General features: G+C 40.4%; 1 protein-coding gene across 1 annotated transcript in view; it reads left to right on the top strand.

Annotated features, from left to right (window-relative positions):
* Positions 1-597: 597 nt before the first annotated feature.
* Positions 598-16,582, top strand: part of CLUL1 (clusterin like 1) — a 33,310-nt gene continuing 17,325 nt past the window's right edge. Inside the window, exons 1-5 of the mRNA XM_019013887.4 lie at positions 598-729; positions 1,955-2,073; positions 3,183-3,331; positions 8,823-8,990; positions 10,974-11,406. Coding sequence (XP_018869432.2) covers positions 656-729; positions 1,955-2,073; positions 3,183-3,331; positions 8,823-8,990; positions 10,974-11,406 — 943 coding nt within the window. The 5' untranslated portion in view covers positions 598-655. The remainder of the gene's footprint in view (positions 730-1,954; positions 2,074-3,182; positions 3,332-8,822; positions 8,991-10,973; positions 11,407-16,582) is intronic.

The raw sequence follows: 16,582 nt of genomic DNA, 5'->3' as shown, positions 1-16,582 counted from the left end.
CTCTCAAAACTTGCAAACAGGGCGCAGGTGATCTCGAGATTTCAGTTGCTGGAGGGACCCATCGTGTAGATTCCAGAGTTGGCTATCATGACTTACAGCTGTCTAAGTTGTTGTTAAATGAATCATTAAGGGCTACATTTTCAGTTCAGCTAATCAAGTAGCAAAGTACAGTGGGTCTAAAATACTTATCTATTGCATTATGTATATGCTAGACTTTATCACTTTAGTTGGTTATATCGCTTCATATACTAATAGTCAAAAAATGCCAAACGAGAAAACAAAAAACAAAAATGCCACATGACTGTGTAAATACACTTTTCAAACTGTTTTATCTAAGAGTTTACTCACTTTCACATTGTGGCTTATAGTATTTTCAATCTAAAAGACTAATTTTGCTTACATAGGAAACTACATATTTTAATTGAAAATTAAAACAATATTTTTAAGGTTTTAATAAGCCCTATCAAAACACATTTGTATAAAGGAAGGTAGCCCAAGGTCACTGTTGCCAATTGTGTACACAGCCTGCCCTCTAGTGTTTTCTTCTAAACAGTACCAAATTTTAGATCATAGTTGTAAATCTCAAAATGTTGGGTTAATAGGATTAAACACTGTGTCATCAAATTGATAGGACACAGCTAAATCCCCGACACGGATGAAAATTAAAGCAGAGAAAAACGAAGGTCCTTCCAGAAGCTGGTGGCAACTTCACTGGGGAGATATTGCAAAGTTAGTGGTAAATACACTATATTAAAAAGTTTTGTTTTGTAAATAGAGTAATGATAGAAGAGTTAGTTGAAATGATGTATGTAAAATGTGATAACTGCATAATTACTAGTACAGTTGCTAGTTTACGATTGTATTAAAAAGACATTCCAAATGTTGATCAAATAATGGAGGTTTCTGTGGTTGTTTTCTTTTTAAAATAGTAAATATACGTAAAGCAGATAAATATCCCCTTTGTGGGAGTTAAAATAATCTAACTTATTTTATAGTTTTAACTTTATTAAAACATACGACTATTCTAACTTATTTAACTTTTCTTAGTAAAGTTTTAACCTCTGTATTTAGAATATTTGTAACTAATGTGTATCGAATTAAACTCAAAGGGAAATTCATTAACTGAGAAGAAAAAATTTTAACTGCACTATTCACATAGCATAATGGGTTTTATAAGGAGTATGAGAAAAATGTGTGTGGTTGGTTTTGCTTTCTTTAAAAAAAATAGCGAACCACGTAGGTAAAAACTCACTTGAGAACATAGAATTTTGGAGGGAAATGCCAGGTGTAGTGGCTCACGCCTGTAATCCCAGCACTTTGGGAGGCCGAGGGGGGCGGATCACCTGAGGTCAGTAGTTCGAGACCAGCCTGACCCACATGGAGAAACTCCATCTCTACTAAAAATACAAAACTAACCGGGCTTGGCGGCGCATGCCTATAATCCCAGCTACTTGGGAAGGCTGAGGCAGGAAAATCACTTGAACCTGGGAGGTGGAGGTTGCGGTGAGCTGAGATCACACCATTGCACTCCAGCCTGGGCAACAAGAGCAAAACTCCGTCTCAAAAAAGAAAAAAAAAAAAGAATTTTGGAGGGAAAAAAATCCCTCTAACAGATTCGAATCAATTCTGTGTTTCGAGATGTTTACAAAATGAAGCTTGGACTCTGAGAGGATGTGATCTATCCTCTCCATTGCACTGAGTTTCAAGTACTTCACATGGCGGGCTTGTTTAACTGTCGTGAAGAATTTAAACCAAATAGGGACTAGAATTTGTTTGTTTTTTTAACTTACATTTCAAGCTTCCTTATGTCTCAGGCACATTAGCATAAGTTGTCTAAAGTCATAAGGAAAAATTGACAGAAAAAATGCTTTGGAGCCCCAGGTGTTTTCAATTGATGCCAACAGAAACTAACCAAATGGAAGACATTTGATGCGGGTTTATTTTTCCTTTGCAGTAACAGCGGGAACATGAAGCCGCCACTCTTGGTGTTTATTGTGTATCTGCTATGGTTGAAAGACAGTCACTGCGCACCCACTTGGAAGGACAAAACTGCTATCAGTGAAAACCTGAAGAGTATGTTTGGTTTCTTATCTGTGCTGTGTCCTGTTTGCATGTTGGTTGTCCTGCTGGCGTTTATAGTGAGTCGCAGTTGAGAGATAACCATATTCGCTGTTTTCACGGTGAAACGTTCTCAAGGCACTTAAACCAAGTCATCATGACGCCAAACATCTGGGTAAAAATAGAAAATTCCAATCACGTCTCTGCAGGCGTTCACATTTCCAGATGTTTGTATCATGTAGATACAACTTGCCAATTTTTTCACTGCATTTTTTTGTATCATCCAGATGGTTGGTGTCATCTCAGCACAGCTCTAATGAACAGTGAAATACTTTTCTAGCATTTGAAAAATTTAAACCATTAGAGTAATCTGTGCAATTATTCTTAAACTAGTGAAAGACTGGGTTATAATTACATTGAATCTGGTTGTTCTGTGGCCATTAACTTGCGACCTTTGCTTGGTGATATATACTTTGGGTACTTAATATTTAGAAGAACAAATTAGCTAAAATGTAGCTGATTTAGGGTCTGTAATTAAAATCAGAGTCAAGAATAAGCTCCTTAGTAGGCCATGTTGGCTATTTTGAACAGGGAATGACAATGAATTTTAAACTTACTAAGGGCTTATTAAAGGTGTATAAGACACGTCCATTGAGTTATTAAGGAAGCTTGTATTACATGGGATAGTTTCTAGGTCTCGTGCCTCCTTATTAGGTAACTGAAGCTGAAAGAAAGAGAAATTGCTGACTGTGTTTGAGGTCCCCAGCTGGGCACTTAATATAAATTATGAAGAAAATGCAAAATTTTCTCTAATATAAACACACTTGAGTCTTAAATGAAAGAAAAAAATGGATAAATGAAAACAGGGCCTGAGCAAGATGACAAGAATGAGGTTCAGTGAACTCTATTTGTTTAGGCGCTCACAAGTGAGGAATAGAAGGTATGGTCCGTGTGGCAGCTGGGTCCATGTGGCAGCTGACAGCTAATTCATTATGATCTGCTTTCAGAATATGAGCCTATAAAAGAACAATTAAGCCTCTCTTTTGGAGACATGAAAGGTTGGTGAACTTGGTGTTTTGTAATCTGATCAGATCTCAAAGAAAAAATTGCCACGTGTCTTTTAGGTTTTTCTGAGGTGGGGGATATAGATGCAGATGAAGAGGTGAAGAAGGCTTTGACTGGTATTAAGCAAATGAAAATCATGATGGAAAGAAAAGAGAAGGAACACACCAATCTAATGAGCACCCTGAAGAAATGCAGAGAAGAAAAGCAGGTACAGTCATTGAAAATAATGTCTGTTCTTACACAGATCTGGACCAGAAATACTGCACTTGTTAGTGCGATTGATGAATTACTTTATTTTCCTTAGTAATAAATTTCATGGGTCGCTGCTTTTATTTGAGGAAAAGTTTGAGGGAAGCTTCAGATTTCCTTGAAGAACATATTTCGTGTAGGATAGGCTTCTGCAAGACTCCAACCCGGAATCTGGGGGATTCATCTCTGTTTAAGTGCTGCTTTCTCAAAAATAGATTATTCTTGGTCTCTTCTGAGTTAGGATATTGAGTCAGAAGTATTTGAAGAGTTTTTTTAACTAGATCAGTGGTCTCCAGAGTTTTTGTTTTTTGTTTTTTGTTTGTTTCTGTTTTTGAGACAGAGTCTCGCTCTGTCACCCAGGCTGGAGTTGATCCCGCTCATTGCAACCTCCACCTCCCGGGTTCAGGTGATTCTCCTGTCTCAGCCTCCCTAGTAGCTGGGATTACAGGCTCCTACCACCACGCCTGGCTAATTTTTGTATTTTTAGAAGAGACGGGGTTTCACCATGCTGGCCAGGCTGGTCCCGAACTCTGGGGCTCAAGTGATCCACCTGCCTCAGCCTCCCAAAGTGCTGGAATTACAGACATGGGCCACCGTGCCTGGCCCAGAGATTTTTGGTCTCTCATTCCTATGACTAAAAAATTTGTTACCACTCACTCCTAAATATATGCATATTCATTTACTTATGAATTAGATACATGAATTGCTACCATTAATATCTCAAGGCACAATATGTATTTAAGGTGAGATTCATCATTAGCGAGTGTGGATATAAGTCCACATTTCAAATAATCTTCTAGATATTTTAAAACTTTTAGCCGACTTGCCAGATCTAATTAGATCACCATAGTTTTCCTTTGTCACTTGGCCAATAAAGAGCTCATAATGATCAAGCGTCAGCTCTGCCATTTGCTTTTGGTCCACTTGAGCTTAAATTATTCATTTTTAAAATCTGCCAAGTTTTTTTTTTTTTCAAGAATCTTGTTAAGCCTCCTGTCCCTTTAGTGAAGGTTACTTTAGTTAAAACTAGATAATAAAATCCATCAGTCTACCTGAGTTCTCTTACATGGCAACTCATTACAATTGGGTGCATGTGAACAGAGCAAGGGAACTATAGTTGATTCTTCTGGAATGTAGAGGATCCCCTTTTTCCCAAGGTCATCACATACAGTTGGGCACACACAGTATCTGACATATTCATCTCAAGAGAGTACCATGTATATCCAATAATGCATCAGCCTAATCACTTTTTCAAATTCAAATAGCTTTATTTAATAGCTATAGCTTGAACTACATATTTTATCAATGGAGAATACATATTATATTCAAATGTCTTTGAAAGATGTAAAAAATTGTTCATATGCTACAGCATAAGGTTCAGTAAATTTCTAAATTATAGACATTGAATAGCTTGCAGTTTATGACATTAATAATTAACACACACTCAAAACAATGACTTTTTAAAAAAAGGTTATCTTCAAACATTACCCTTAAATCAAAGAGGAAATTAAAACTGTAACAAAAATAATTTGGAAAATATTTTCAATTTTAACGTTGACAGTAAATTACTTTTTAAATTCATTTTTATTTTTTGAAAAATGTTAAGTTGTAAAATACATATAACAAAATTTACCATCATAACCATTTTTAAGTGTGCCGTTGAGTAGTGTTAAATACATTCATACTGTTGTGCAACCAATCTCCAGAATTATTTTCATCTTGCAAAAACTGAAAGTCTATACATATTAAACAATGCCCCATTCCCCCCACCCCAGTCAGATTTTTAATTTAAAAATACAAGTGGAAGTTCTGATATTTTCTATCTATCCCTCTATCTATAAAGTTGGGGGCCACTGAATTCCAGATTGCTGCTTGCATCTTTTTCCTTCTGAGCATCATGGTCTCTGGGAGTCCGTTAAGCAACTGGAGCCGGGTAGTGTGACAGGCTGACCCCAAAGCTGTGTGTCAGCGTCACCGGACTGGTTGATGTTGCAGCCCCACCTACTGCCCTGAGTCAGTCAGGGTTCTGGCAAGGAAAGGAGAATGCCTGACCAGCAGCTGCAAACCCTTCTCCCTTTTGGCAGCAATCAAAAGATTTTGAGGAAATCTAAAATAGCTCCTCATCAGGGAAATGTGGAAGCCCCTCCAGCTGGGATCTTCCCTGGTGGGCTTGTGAGCCTGGCCATCTGGGAATAGAGACACTAGATAGCACTAATACACTCTTCACAAAACACATTATCACATGGAATGCTTTGAACATCTGGGTAAACCACTACTTTCATTTTATAGCTAAGAAAACTGGGGTTTGAGATGTTTGTTAATTAACATGTTACTCCAACACTGTAATGAATGAACTGAGATAAAGTCAGCAGATGTGTGCACGGGGGACCCAGTGATTTTCCGCTTTTCTCACTTCCCTGAACCTCTTGGCAAGGAGGAAAGGGTATACAGCTTTAACAAGAATATTCCACTTTGGGTGGGTCAAGTAAGCAAATGTGGATTTCACTTCTGGCCCTGAAGAATCCAAGCAACTAGTAGAATTTTTGTTTATTCTTAAAAACCTTATTGTACAAAAATTCATTGAATTATACTCTTAAGTTTGAGGCACTCAATTAGAAAGTTAATCAGAAAAAAAAATCTGTTTAACCCTGAGTATCCCTCCCTAAAATTACTTAAAGCCTAGAATAAAGGTCAGTTTAGACAAATTATGAATTGGCAAATATGGTGTTAGCAACCCTAGTCTCCCAGTATTGAGCCCTACCCATTCTCAAGAGTACTGCTCAGTGGTGACCCAGCATCCTCACTGCCCCCTTCCACCACCCCTCCTTATTAATATTTAGTGAGACTATCTGAAACTTATTAAGTAGGAAACCCTAGAGAAGGTTAGAGTGACTTGACCCCCAAATCAGGTTTTATTTGAATGTGTTTTTAATGAAATGGGGTCTTGCTATGTTGCTCAGGCTGGTCTTGAACTCCTGGGCTCAAGGGATCCTCCTGCCTCACTTCCCAAGTAGCTGGGATCACAGGCACTAGCCACCATGCCTGGCTCAATGCCAGGTTTATATAGTACTTTTGATAAACTGTCAACTATAGGAATAGAGTTATAAGCGTGAATCTGCCAGTTGGTACAATGTCTAGCAGGAAATGGAAGGCGTTAATAGGGTATTCCTTAGGAATGTTTACTAGACAGAGGTCTACTTCTTCCATGGCAATGTTTCACTTCCAAAACTTGGGACCTGTGATTTGGTAACTGTTTTTTGTTCTGCTTCTGGGCAGTGAACAGAAGGAAGCCTGAGAGATACTAGTTGTTATACTGGACTAGTTATAATAATAGATGTCTTGCCTATGATAATGGATACTAGGTATAATAATAGATGCCTTGCTTGTTTAGCTCATTTAATGCAAAGACCTTGAGAAGTAGATACTATTATTCCTATTATTCTTATTTGCAAATGAGGAGACTAAGGCTTATACATATTAAGTAATTTGCCCAAGGGTACATAGCCACTGTAGTTTGGAATTGGGAATATTAGGATTTTGGCTTATGAGGACAATGAGCAGAATATGTAAAATTGGGACTGATTGAGAAAATCCTGGAGGTATTGTTACTTGCCTTGGAGAAACAACCTTTTTTTTTTTTTTGAGACAGAGTCTCACTCTTGTTGCCCAGGCTGAAGTACAATGGCATGATCTTGGCTCACTGCAACCTCCGCCTCCTGGGTTCAAACGATTCTCCTGCTTCAGCCTCCCAAGTAGCTGGGATTACAGGCACCCATCATCACGACCAGCTAATTTTTGTATTTGTAGTAGAGACAGGGTTTTACCATGTTGGCCAGGCTGTTCTCAAACTCCTGACATCAGGTGATCCACCCGCCTCAGCCTCCCAAAATGCTGGAATTACAGGTGTGAGCCACTGCACCCTGCCGAAAAACAACCACTTTAAGATGTAAGATTCAGCTGGGTGCGGTGGCTCATGCCTGTAATCCCAGCACTTTGGGAGGCCAACGTGGGCAGATCACTTGAGGCCAGGAGTTCGAGATCAGCCTGGGCAAAATGGTGAAACTCCGTCTCTATTAAACATACAAAAATTAGCCAGGCATGGTGGCACGCATCTGTAGTCCCAGCTACTCGGGAGGCTGAGGCAGGAGAATCTCTTAAACCTGGGAGATGGAGGTTGCAGTGAGCTGAGATTGCACCACTGCACTCCAGCCTGGGCGACACAGCCAGACTCTGTCTCAAAAAAAAAAAAAAAAAAAGATGTAAGATTCCAAAATTGTTCTACAAAGTCCAAGACACACACACACTGCTGTCTGGGTCAAAATGTGTATTGGCAAGCTGGGGCCCTGGCAGTTTTCTTACGTGGATCATAGCAAATGCTACCTGGCTTAGCAGCCGAACTTTACAATGAGGACAACCGACAAATCCTAGCCAGGCAGAGAAGATGTGGAAGATTGTCAGTGCCCAGGTGATTCTTTGGGCTTAATACTCCAGGAAAGGGTCATTTCCATTAGCTCTGAGGCTGTCTTCTTATGGCCAGATCCATTATACTCACTTTATTCCCCTGCACGATATCTCGTCATGGAGGGGGCTGGGGTTCAGAAGTCCACACTTGCAGGGAAGCCAGAGGTTTAGGCAGGGGCACAGGAAGAAAGGTCTGTTGCACCATGGTGCTGACCCGTGACGCACTCCAGGGGCAGGGCTGAGGCTCGCAGGGACAGGTGCCACTGCTGCTGGGCTCCTCACCACCCAGAGCAGGACTTGGCCAAGTACAGCAAGCACCACAAGGGGGAGCACTGGGAATATAAACAAGAAGAACAAAGCTTGTTTATATTCCTATTTATATTTATTTAATATTACATTATATATAAATATATTTATCATATTACATTCTAATTGCAGAGATGCCATCCTGCATCTCTGCAATTAGAATGTAACTCAACGGGAACATTTAACTTGCCATATAAGAATTGCACTTTCTTGCAATGTTTAAGGATATACAACAATTAAAGACAGCATAAATAAAAGAATTAAAATATGCCAGCTTTATAAACTGTAAAGCCCACTTTCCCCATGCCCCAGTGGATGAGAACTGAAGACAGACTTACCGGTAAATAGGTAAATCACAGTTGTTCCCAGATCGGGATGGCATCTTCATTGTCAGGTCACCCACACCTAGAGTAATGTCTGTCACATAGCAAACACTCAGTAAATACTTATTGAACAAATGAGTGAATAGATGAATAAGATTTACAGTCTTCAATAGGAATCAATCAGTGCTCTTTTCTTAAACTAAACAGAAAGCTTTGGGGGAGATCTGACAGCTGCGAGGCACCTGAAGGAGAAAGAATGAAAAAGCAGTTTAGAATGTGTACATTTCAAAGGGTGAAATCAACTAAGGTGCATATAGATCATGAAACGGAAATTGGACTTTTGTTTCTACTTTTAATTAGGAGGCCCTGAAACTTCTGAATGAAGTTCAAGAACATCTGGAGGAAGAAGAAAGGCTATGCCGGGTGTCTTTGGCAGATTCCTGGGGTGAATGCAGGTCTTGCCTGGAAAATAACTGCATGAGAATTTATACAACCTGCCAACCTAGCTGGTCCTCTGTGAAAAATAAGGTAAGAGAAAAAGAGAGCTCAAGATTTCACAGTTCTTAAGGCACCTATTTCAGCTTACTTTTTTATTAATTTATGTTAATATTTAGAATGGAGATGCCTGATCTGATGAGGCCTTTTGCTTTCTAGAATCTAATACTAATGTTTACGTACCATCACCTGTGTATACGCAATTTATAAGGTAGAGCATCCATTCAGTGGACACTGAATGCATCTCTTAAAGTATCCTGGCTTTCTGCCTTGTATTTGTTATTTGTGAACATGTTCCCACTAGATAGTAAGCTCTTTGAGGGCAGGGATCATATCTTATTTGTCTTCATTTATGCATTGGTGGCATCCAGTAAATGTTTACCAAATTGCATTTGGAATCATAGCATTGCAGTCTCTGATTTCAATCCACATTAATTTTTCCTTCTGGAGGCCTAATATTTAAAGATACTCTCTGCCTCCCAAATCTTACCTTCAACATGCTTGCCTCCTTATGCATAACATACACACACACACACACACACACACCCCTTCACGTCCCCTTTTGCCCTACCCATGTATGTAGGACTGGCATGTTTTCTTTTTTGTACCCTTTGGTTATCTTCTGAGCAGAGGGATCACAGAGGGTGGTGACCTGAATAGGATGAGCTCTGCCCCACTAACGGCTCCAATTAAGCTAGATTTTTGTCCCCCTTCAAGAAGTGAGCTGAATACAAAATTGAGTGGAATTTCACGCTCCATATTAGAGCACATACTAATTAGAGTATGCTCCTGGCTTGGCAATGCCATACTCAATTACAAAGGGAGCAACTACTAAGATAATGAATGTGCCAAGTTAATTTGCCTCCACTATTAATTGCATCTGCTCTATTTTTAGAGCTACTGTCACCTGCTAATACACCAGAATTTGGTGTAATGAGCACCAGCAGGAAGTCAGGAGATATGGGGACCATTCCCATCTGGGTCAGTTGTGTGATCTTATGAACATTTCTTGGGGCTTTAAAGGTTGGTTTTTGTGGATGAAGAGTCAAGTAAACAGAAGCTGGTAGAGGGAGAGGCAGACAATCCACCCAAATTCTTTTCTTTATTTTTTTCATGAGACGGGGTCTGGCTCTTTTGCTCTGGCTAGAGGGCAGTGGTGCCATCTTGGCTTACTGCAGCCTCCACCTCCTGGGTTCAAGTGATTCTCCTGCCTCAGCCTCCTGAGTAGCTGGGATTACAGGTGCCTGCCACCACGCCTAGCTAATTTTTGTATTTTTAGTAGAGACAGGGTTTTACCATGTTGGCCAGGCTGGTGACCTCAGGTGATCCACACACCTTGGCCTCCCAAAGTGAAAACTTGACCTTTTTAGGCTATTGGTGGGCAATGTAAACCAGGAGAAATTTCAGATCCTGTTTCCATAGGCAAAGGCAAAGTCAGGTATAAGAGGGTTAAGAAATTATCTTAAAGTTAATTGCCTCATACTAGCTTGCCCAGAATTATTCTTGATTTGAAATGACTACTGTAAGTTGACTTTAAAATTTGCAATAAGAAATGGTCCAGGGCCGGGTGCAGTGGCTCAACCCTCTTATCCTAGCACTTTGGGAGGCCAAGGCATGTGGATTACCTGAGCTCAGGAGTTCGAGACCAGCCTGGGCAACACCGTAAAACCCTGTCTGTACTAAAATACAAAAAAAATTAGCCAGGCATGGCAGCATGCGACTGTAATCCCAGCTACTCGGAAGGCTGAGACAGAAGAATCAATTGAACCCAGGAGGCGGAGGTTGCAGTGAGCCGAAATGGTGCCATTGCACTCCAGCCTGAGTGACAGAGCAAGACTCCATCTCAAATAAGAAAGAAAGAAAGAAAGAGAGAGAGAGAGAAAGAAAGAGAAAAGAAGAAGGAGAAAGAGAGAAAGAAAGAAAAAGAAAGAAAGAGAAAGAAAGAAAGAAAGAAAGAAAGAGTCGAGAAAGAAAATAATTTTTTATTCCATTTCTGTCCCCTACTCTACTCCACAGATTGAACGGTTTTTCAGGAAGATATATCAATTTCTGTTTCCTTTCCATGAAGATAATGAAAAAGATCTCCCCATCAGTGAAAAGCTCATTGAGGAAGATGCACAATTGACCCAAATGGAGGATGTGTTCAGCCAGTTGACTGTGGATGTGAATTCTCTCTTTAATAGGAGTTTTAACGTCTTCAGACAGATACAGCAAGAGTTTGACCAGACTTTTCAATCACATTTCATATCAAATACAGACCTAACTGAGCCTTACTTTTTTCCAGCTTTCTCTAAAGAGCTGATGACAAAAGCAGATCTTGAGCAATGTTGGGACATTCCCAGCTTCTTCCAGCTGTTTTGTAATTTCAGTGTCTCTATTTATGAAAGTGTCAGTGAAACAATTACTAAGACGCTGAAGGCGATAGAAGATTTACCAAAACAAGACAAAGGCAAGTATTAAAAGATTACTTTTACTTAGAGGTTTACACTAAAGTCAAGTTTTGTTTAGCTTCAGAAATGGTAGACATTTCTGAGTCACATTGTATAGCGTTTCTTGAAGAGACAATTTATGGAAAATGTTTCAGAGCCTCTTAAAAGAAGCTTTGAAGTCTGCTAAACACCATCCCTCTTCCATCATTGTTGAGAACTGAACTCTTTCTAGAGCAAATTTTCAAAGCAGAAAGAAAAAATGCTAATAGGTTGAGAACTTGAAAAAAAAAACCAGTTCCCTCATTTATTATTTCTTTATTTATTTTATTTTGTGACGGAGTCTCACTCTGCCACCCAGCCTGGAGTACAGTGGTGTGATCTTGGCTCACTGCAACCTCTGCCTCCCAGGTTCAAGCAATTCTCCTGCCTCAGCCTCCCGAGTAGCTGGGACTACAGGTGTGCACCACCATGCCTGGCTAATTTTTTTGTATTTTTAATAGAGACGGGGGTGTCACTATCTTGGCCAAGCTGGTCTCAAACTCCTGACCTCAGGTGATCCACCCGCCTTGGCCTCCCAAAGTGCTGGGACTGCAGGCGTGAGCCACCATGCATGGCCATTTCCCTCATTTATTAAAGCTCATGTAGATGCTCAGCTCTATTCTGCTAAAGCATCAGAAAGCTTCTTTAAAATCGATCTGGAATCCTCAACTCCCAGTTTGAGAAGCCCACTCTCACATATAACCAGAGCAATTTAGTGCCCTCCTCTGAATCACTACAATCATTCCTTAAATCATAAAATGTATGCATAAAACCACAAAAAATACTCATAAACCCCAAACGACAGAAATATTAGATAAGAATTGCCTTCTACCAACACTAATCATGCCTCATGGCATCCATGTTGGAGACACAATGCTGCTTTATGTTTTAAGGCAGCAGATATCTTCTGTGGGCTTCTATGGAGTAAATTAGATACAGCATTCGAGAAATGAGAATTGCCACGAGGGTCAAGTGTAGGATCTGCATTTCCTTTGTTACTGTATTGACACTAAGCCAGGTTGAAGGCTGCTCCCCTCTGAGATGAAAAATAAAATGGGCTCCTTCTATCTATTTTTCTTTTTCTTTTTTTCTTTTCCTTTTTTTTTTTTTTTTTTTTTTTTTTTGAGATGGAGTGTTGCTCTGTTGTCCAGGCTGGAGAGTACTGGTGCGATCTCGGCTCACTGCAACCTCTGCCTCCTGGGTTCAATCAATTCTCCTGCCTCAGCTTCCCGAGTAGCGGGGATTACAGGTGCCCGCCACCACGCCTGGCTAATTTTTGTATTTTTAGTAGAGACAGGGGTTTCACCATGTTGGCCAGGCTGGTCTCGAACTCCTGACCTCAGGTGATCTGCTCACCTTGGCTTCCCAAAGTGCTGGAACTACAAGCATGAGCCACCACACCCAGCCAGCCACCACACCCAGCCAGCCACCACTCTTGACCCTATCTGACTATTTTTCAATTATATTAGCTGTAGCTGGCAACATCTGAATCAGATTCTCAAAATCGCCATGACATTACATAACTGGCCTCTACATAGGAGAGGTTTACCTTTCAGAAACTGAAGCTAGGAAACAGTGCATTACATCCTTCAGGTCCCATCGTTCCATGAACAGAGAACAGCCATCATTACTGGAATTGTTGGGTTCTATTTCAGAGTCCAGTGGACTTTTTTTATAAGTCAATTATTTGGTCTGGTAGTCCATTCTGAGGTTCCAAATTCATCAAATATTCAGGATAAACACCAGGCGAGTAGACTAAATCTGTCCAGGCTGGGTGGTATTAAGTGATTTTAGCCTGACTGTTTACATGGATATCAACTGTCTTGGAATAACATTGAGAATATGTTCATTAGAACAAAAGGGCTCCTCCCCTCCATGTTGTGTAGCAGCCTTACACAAGCATTGGTTACATTCCCATGTGCACAGGACTGTCAGTAGTGATTCAGACATGCCAGAATCTAGATAATTTTTCAACCACTGTAACCCCCTCCCACACACCAGCTACGAACATAGGTTTCCACTGTCTGCCACCATTGCCTTCTCATTCACACAGCTGGGGGCCAGCCCTACTCTCAGCTGCCTCACACGCACCCCAGCCCCTCTGTGCCACTTCCATCTCAGTGATGACCTGGAAAGCCAAGGTCCCCTGTGAATGCAAATATTAAAGACAAAAACAAAATAGCAACCAAAAAAGTCTGTGTTACACTATTGTACTCTTCTTTCTCCAGTATCCCTCCCCTAGCCAGACAGTACACAGAAGCTACCGCAGAGGAGACACTGTCTTCCCAGATGAGCAAATGTGGACTGTTTATCAAGGATAGTCAGGCAGGGGCTCTACAGCACTTGAATGTGGTTTCCATCACTTTTCTGGACAGGTAGTTGGTGAGGAATAAGCCTACTGCCCCTAGAAAATCTGCCTAATGACTTGACACTTTGAGTTTTGCCCCTTGTGGTAGGCAAAATAATGACTGCCCAAAATATCCCCACCCTAATCCCCAGAACCTGTGAATTTATGTTATGTGGCAAAGGGAAAGTAAGGTTGCAGATGGAAATCAATTTGTTAATCAACTGACTTTATTTTTATTTATTTATTTTTTGAGACAGAGTCTTGCTCTGTCACCCAGGCTGGAGTGCAGTGGAATGATCTTGGCTCACTGCAACCTCCACCTCTGGGGTTCAAGTGATTCTCCTGCCTCAGCCTCCCGAGTAGCTGGGATTACAGGCGCTCACCACCATGCCTGGCTAATTTTTGTATTTTGAGTAGAGGCAGTGTTTTGCCATGTTGTCCAGGCTAGTCTCGAACTTCTGATCTCAAATGATCCGCCCACCTCGGCCTCCCAAAGTGCTGGGATTACAGGCATGAGCCGTCATGCCCGGCCTCAACTGATTTTAAAATAGAGAGAGTATGCTGGATTATCCAGCTGGATTCAATGTAATCACAGGGTCCTTAAAAGTGGAAGAAGGAGGCAGAAAAGAATTAATAGTAGCAGCCACAAGAGAAGGACTTGGCTCGACTTTGACGACCTTGAAGACAGAGGAAGGGGCCAGGAGCCGAGGAATGTAGGTGGCCTGGAGGAACCGGAAATGGTATAGAAATGAATTCTCCTCTAGAGCCTCCGCAAAAAACTAGCCCTACTGACATCTTTTTTTTTTTTTTTTTTTTTTTTTTGTGAGACAGAGTCTCGCTCTGTCTTCAGGCTGGAGTGCAGTGGTGCGATCTTGGCTCAGTACAACCTCCGCCTCCTAGGTTCAAGCGATTCTCCTGCCTCAGCCACCTGAGTAGCTGGGACTACAGGCACGTGCCACCATGCCCAGCTAATTTTTGCATTTTTTTTTTTTTTTGAGACAGATGACATCTTGATTTTAGCCTAGTGAGACCCACTTCAGACTTCTGACCTAAAAGACCAAACAATAATGAATTTGTGCTGTTTCAAGCCACTGAATCTGTGGTAGCTGTAAGAGAGCTAATAATAATAGTAACTGACCAACATTTACTGAGCAAGTTCTGTGTGGCAACCTTCATGGATGGGCCTTATTGGTCATGATTGTTTAAAGGGCCAAAATTAGAAAAATAGCTAACACTGAATTATGAACACCAGGAAAAGGAGAGCGGAAATAAAAAGAATCAGAAATATCTTGATAATTAATGTTATTTTTGTTGAGTATAGGTTCATTTTGGTCTCATATTTCTTTCCTACCTTGGTCTTTCTGGACCTCAGTTCCTGAATCTGTTGAAAGCGAATAAGTCCAGGAAAGTAGCTCTTGGAATTATCTTCATTTGTCTTATGAATCCCTGGAAAGAACAGATGAGATCGTGTTCTACTGTAGCTTGACCAGTGCAGGGGGCTGGGAGACCTGGTTCTAATCCTGCCTTAGAGAGTGTTAGTTAACATTAATTTTCGCATGGGAGAAACAGACAGGCAGGTGGGAGAGTAGATGATTTAGCTCAGTGACTGCACTGGAAGTAGCTCCCTGGAAGGGTTCTGAGGTTCTGTCAAGGCTAGACTAAGCGAGGTGATGGATTGTGCTGTGGCTGCAGGATGGGGAATTAGTGCCATATGGGCCTAGAATTTGTCATCCTTGGTGTACATACCAGGTATTAATCTAGATGCTAGAGATAAAATGATGATTATGACACAGCCTCTGACTTCCAGGAGCTCAGTCCAGAGAAAGGAAAACAGATTAGTGAACAATTACATCACCATATTGTGGGTAAAATGGCAGAAGAAGGTATGGAAGAATGACAAGATTAAAATGGCAAGACCAAGTCCCTTCCCTCAAGAAGCTTAGAGTCTAATGGAAAAGATAAGAAAGCAAACACTACATAAAGCAGGAATTAATTCTACACTGGAAATTCTCACAGGGGGCTCTACAGGGCAAAGAAGAGGGTCCAGGAAAGCAGCTGGGAGAAACTGACTTTCTGGTCACCAAAGGGGATGGGTGCCTTACATGCCATTCTATCGAACAGTGCTTCGCTGTTTTTAAACTATGGACTTTGCAATTTATCTCAAAATAAAACGTTTCATTTCTAAATGCTGAGGATTTAATATAACAGAAAATCATCAGGTTGTAAATTAGTAATACATGTTTCCTAATGTCAAACACTCTATTGGGAGCTGCCAATTTTCTGTTGGATAGACTTCTGTTTTACACATTTTTATATGGATTGTTAATTCTCCTAGGGGAAGAAACTTCTCAAAACTTGATCGGCTTTAGATATTTTCCTAAATCTTTGACCCCCTGTTCATAACAGTATATGCATCTCCACACACACATACTCGCACACATATGTGTGTATATATGTGTGTGTGTGTATATATACATATATATGAGAAATGCAAAAAAAGAATAGTAATAAAATAACCACCTATCACCCACTTTAAGAAACAGACATTTCTAATATCTTTGAAACTTCTTCCCAATTATAGCTTTAAAAATTAATTATTAAAGGGTTTTTTAAAATACAGAAAAGTCCAAGAGAAAAAGTGGTTCACAATCATCTATTTACTTAATCCTATTGACATCAGAAATACTAATGATATAAATAAGACAAACGATTTTTAAAGTAATCAAATATATAAAAGAACAAAATAAATGAAAGCTGCCCTCTCCTACCTTATCAACTCCCTCTTCTAAAAGATAGTTATTAATAATTCT

The sequence above is a fragment of the Gorilla gorilla genome, chromosome 17 (genome assembly GCF_029281585.2).
Source record: "Gorilla gorilla gorilla isolate KB3781 chromosome 17, NHGRI_mGorGor1-v2.1_pri, whole genome shotgun sequence".
Classification (NCBI taxonomy): domain Eukaryota; kingdom Metazoa; phylum Chordata; class Mammalia; order Primates; family Hominidae; genus Gorilla; species Gorilla gorilla.
Note: the sequence above shows the minus strand (reverse complement) of the source record. Positions and strands in the feature narration are given on the sequence as shown.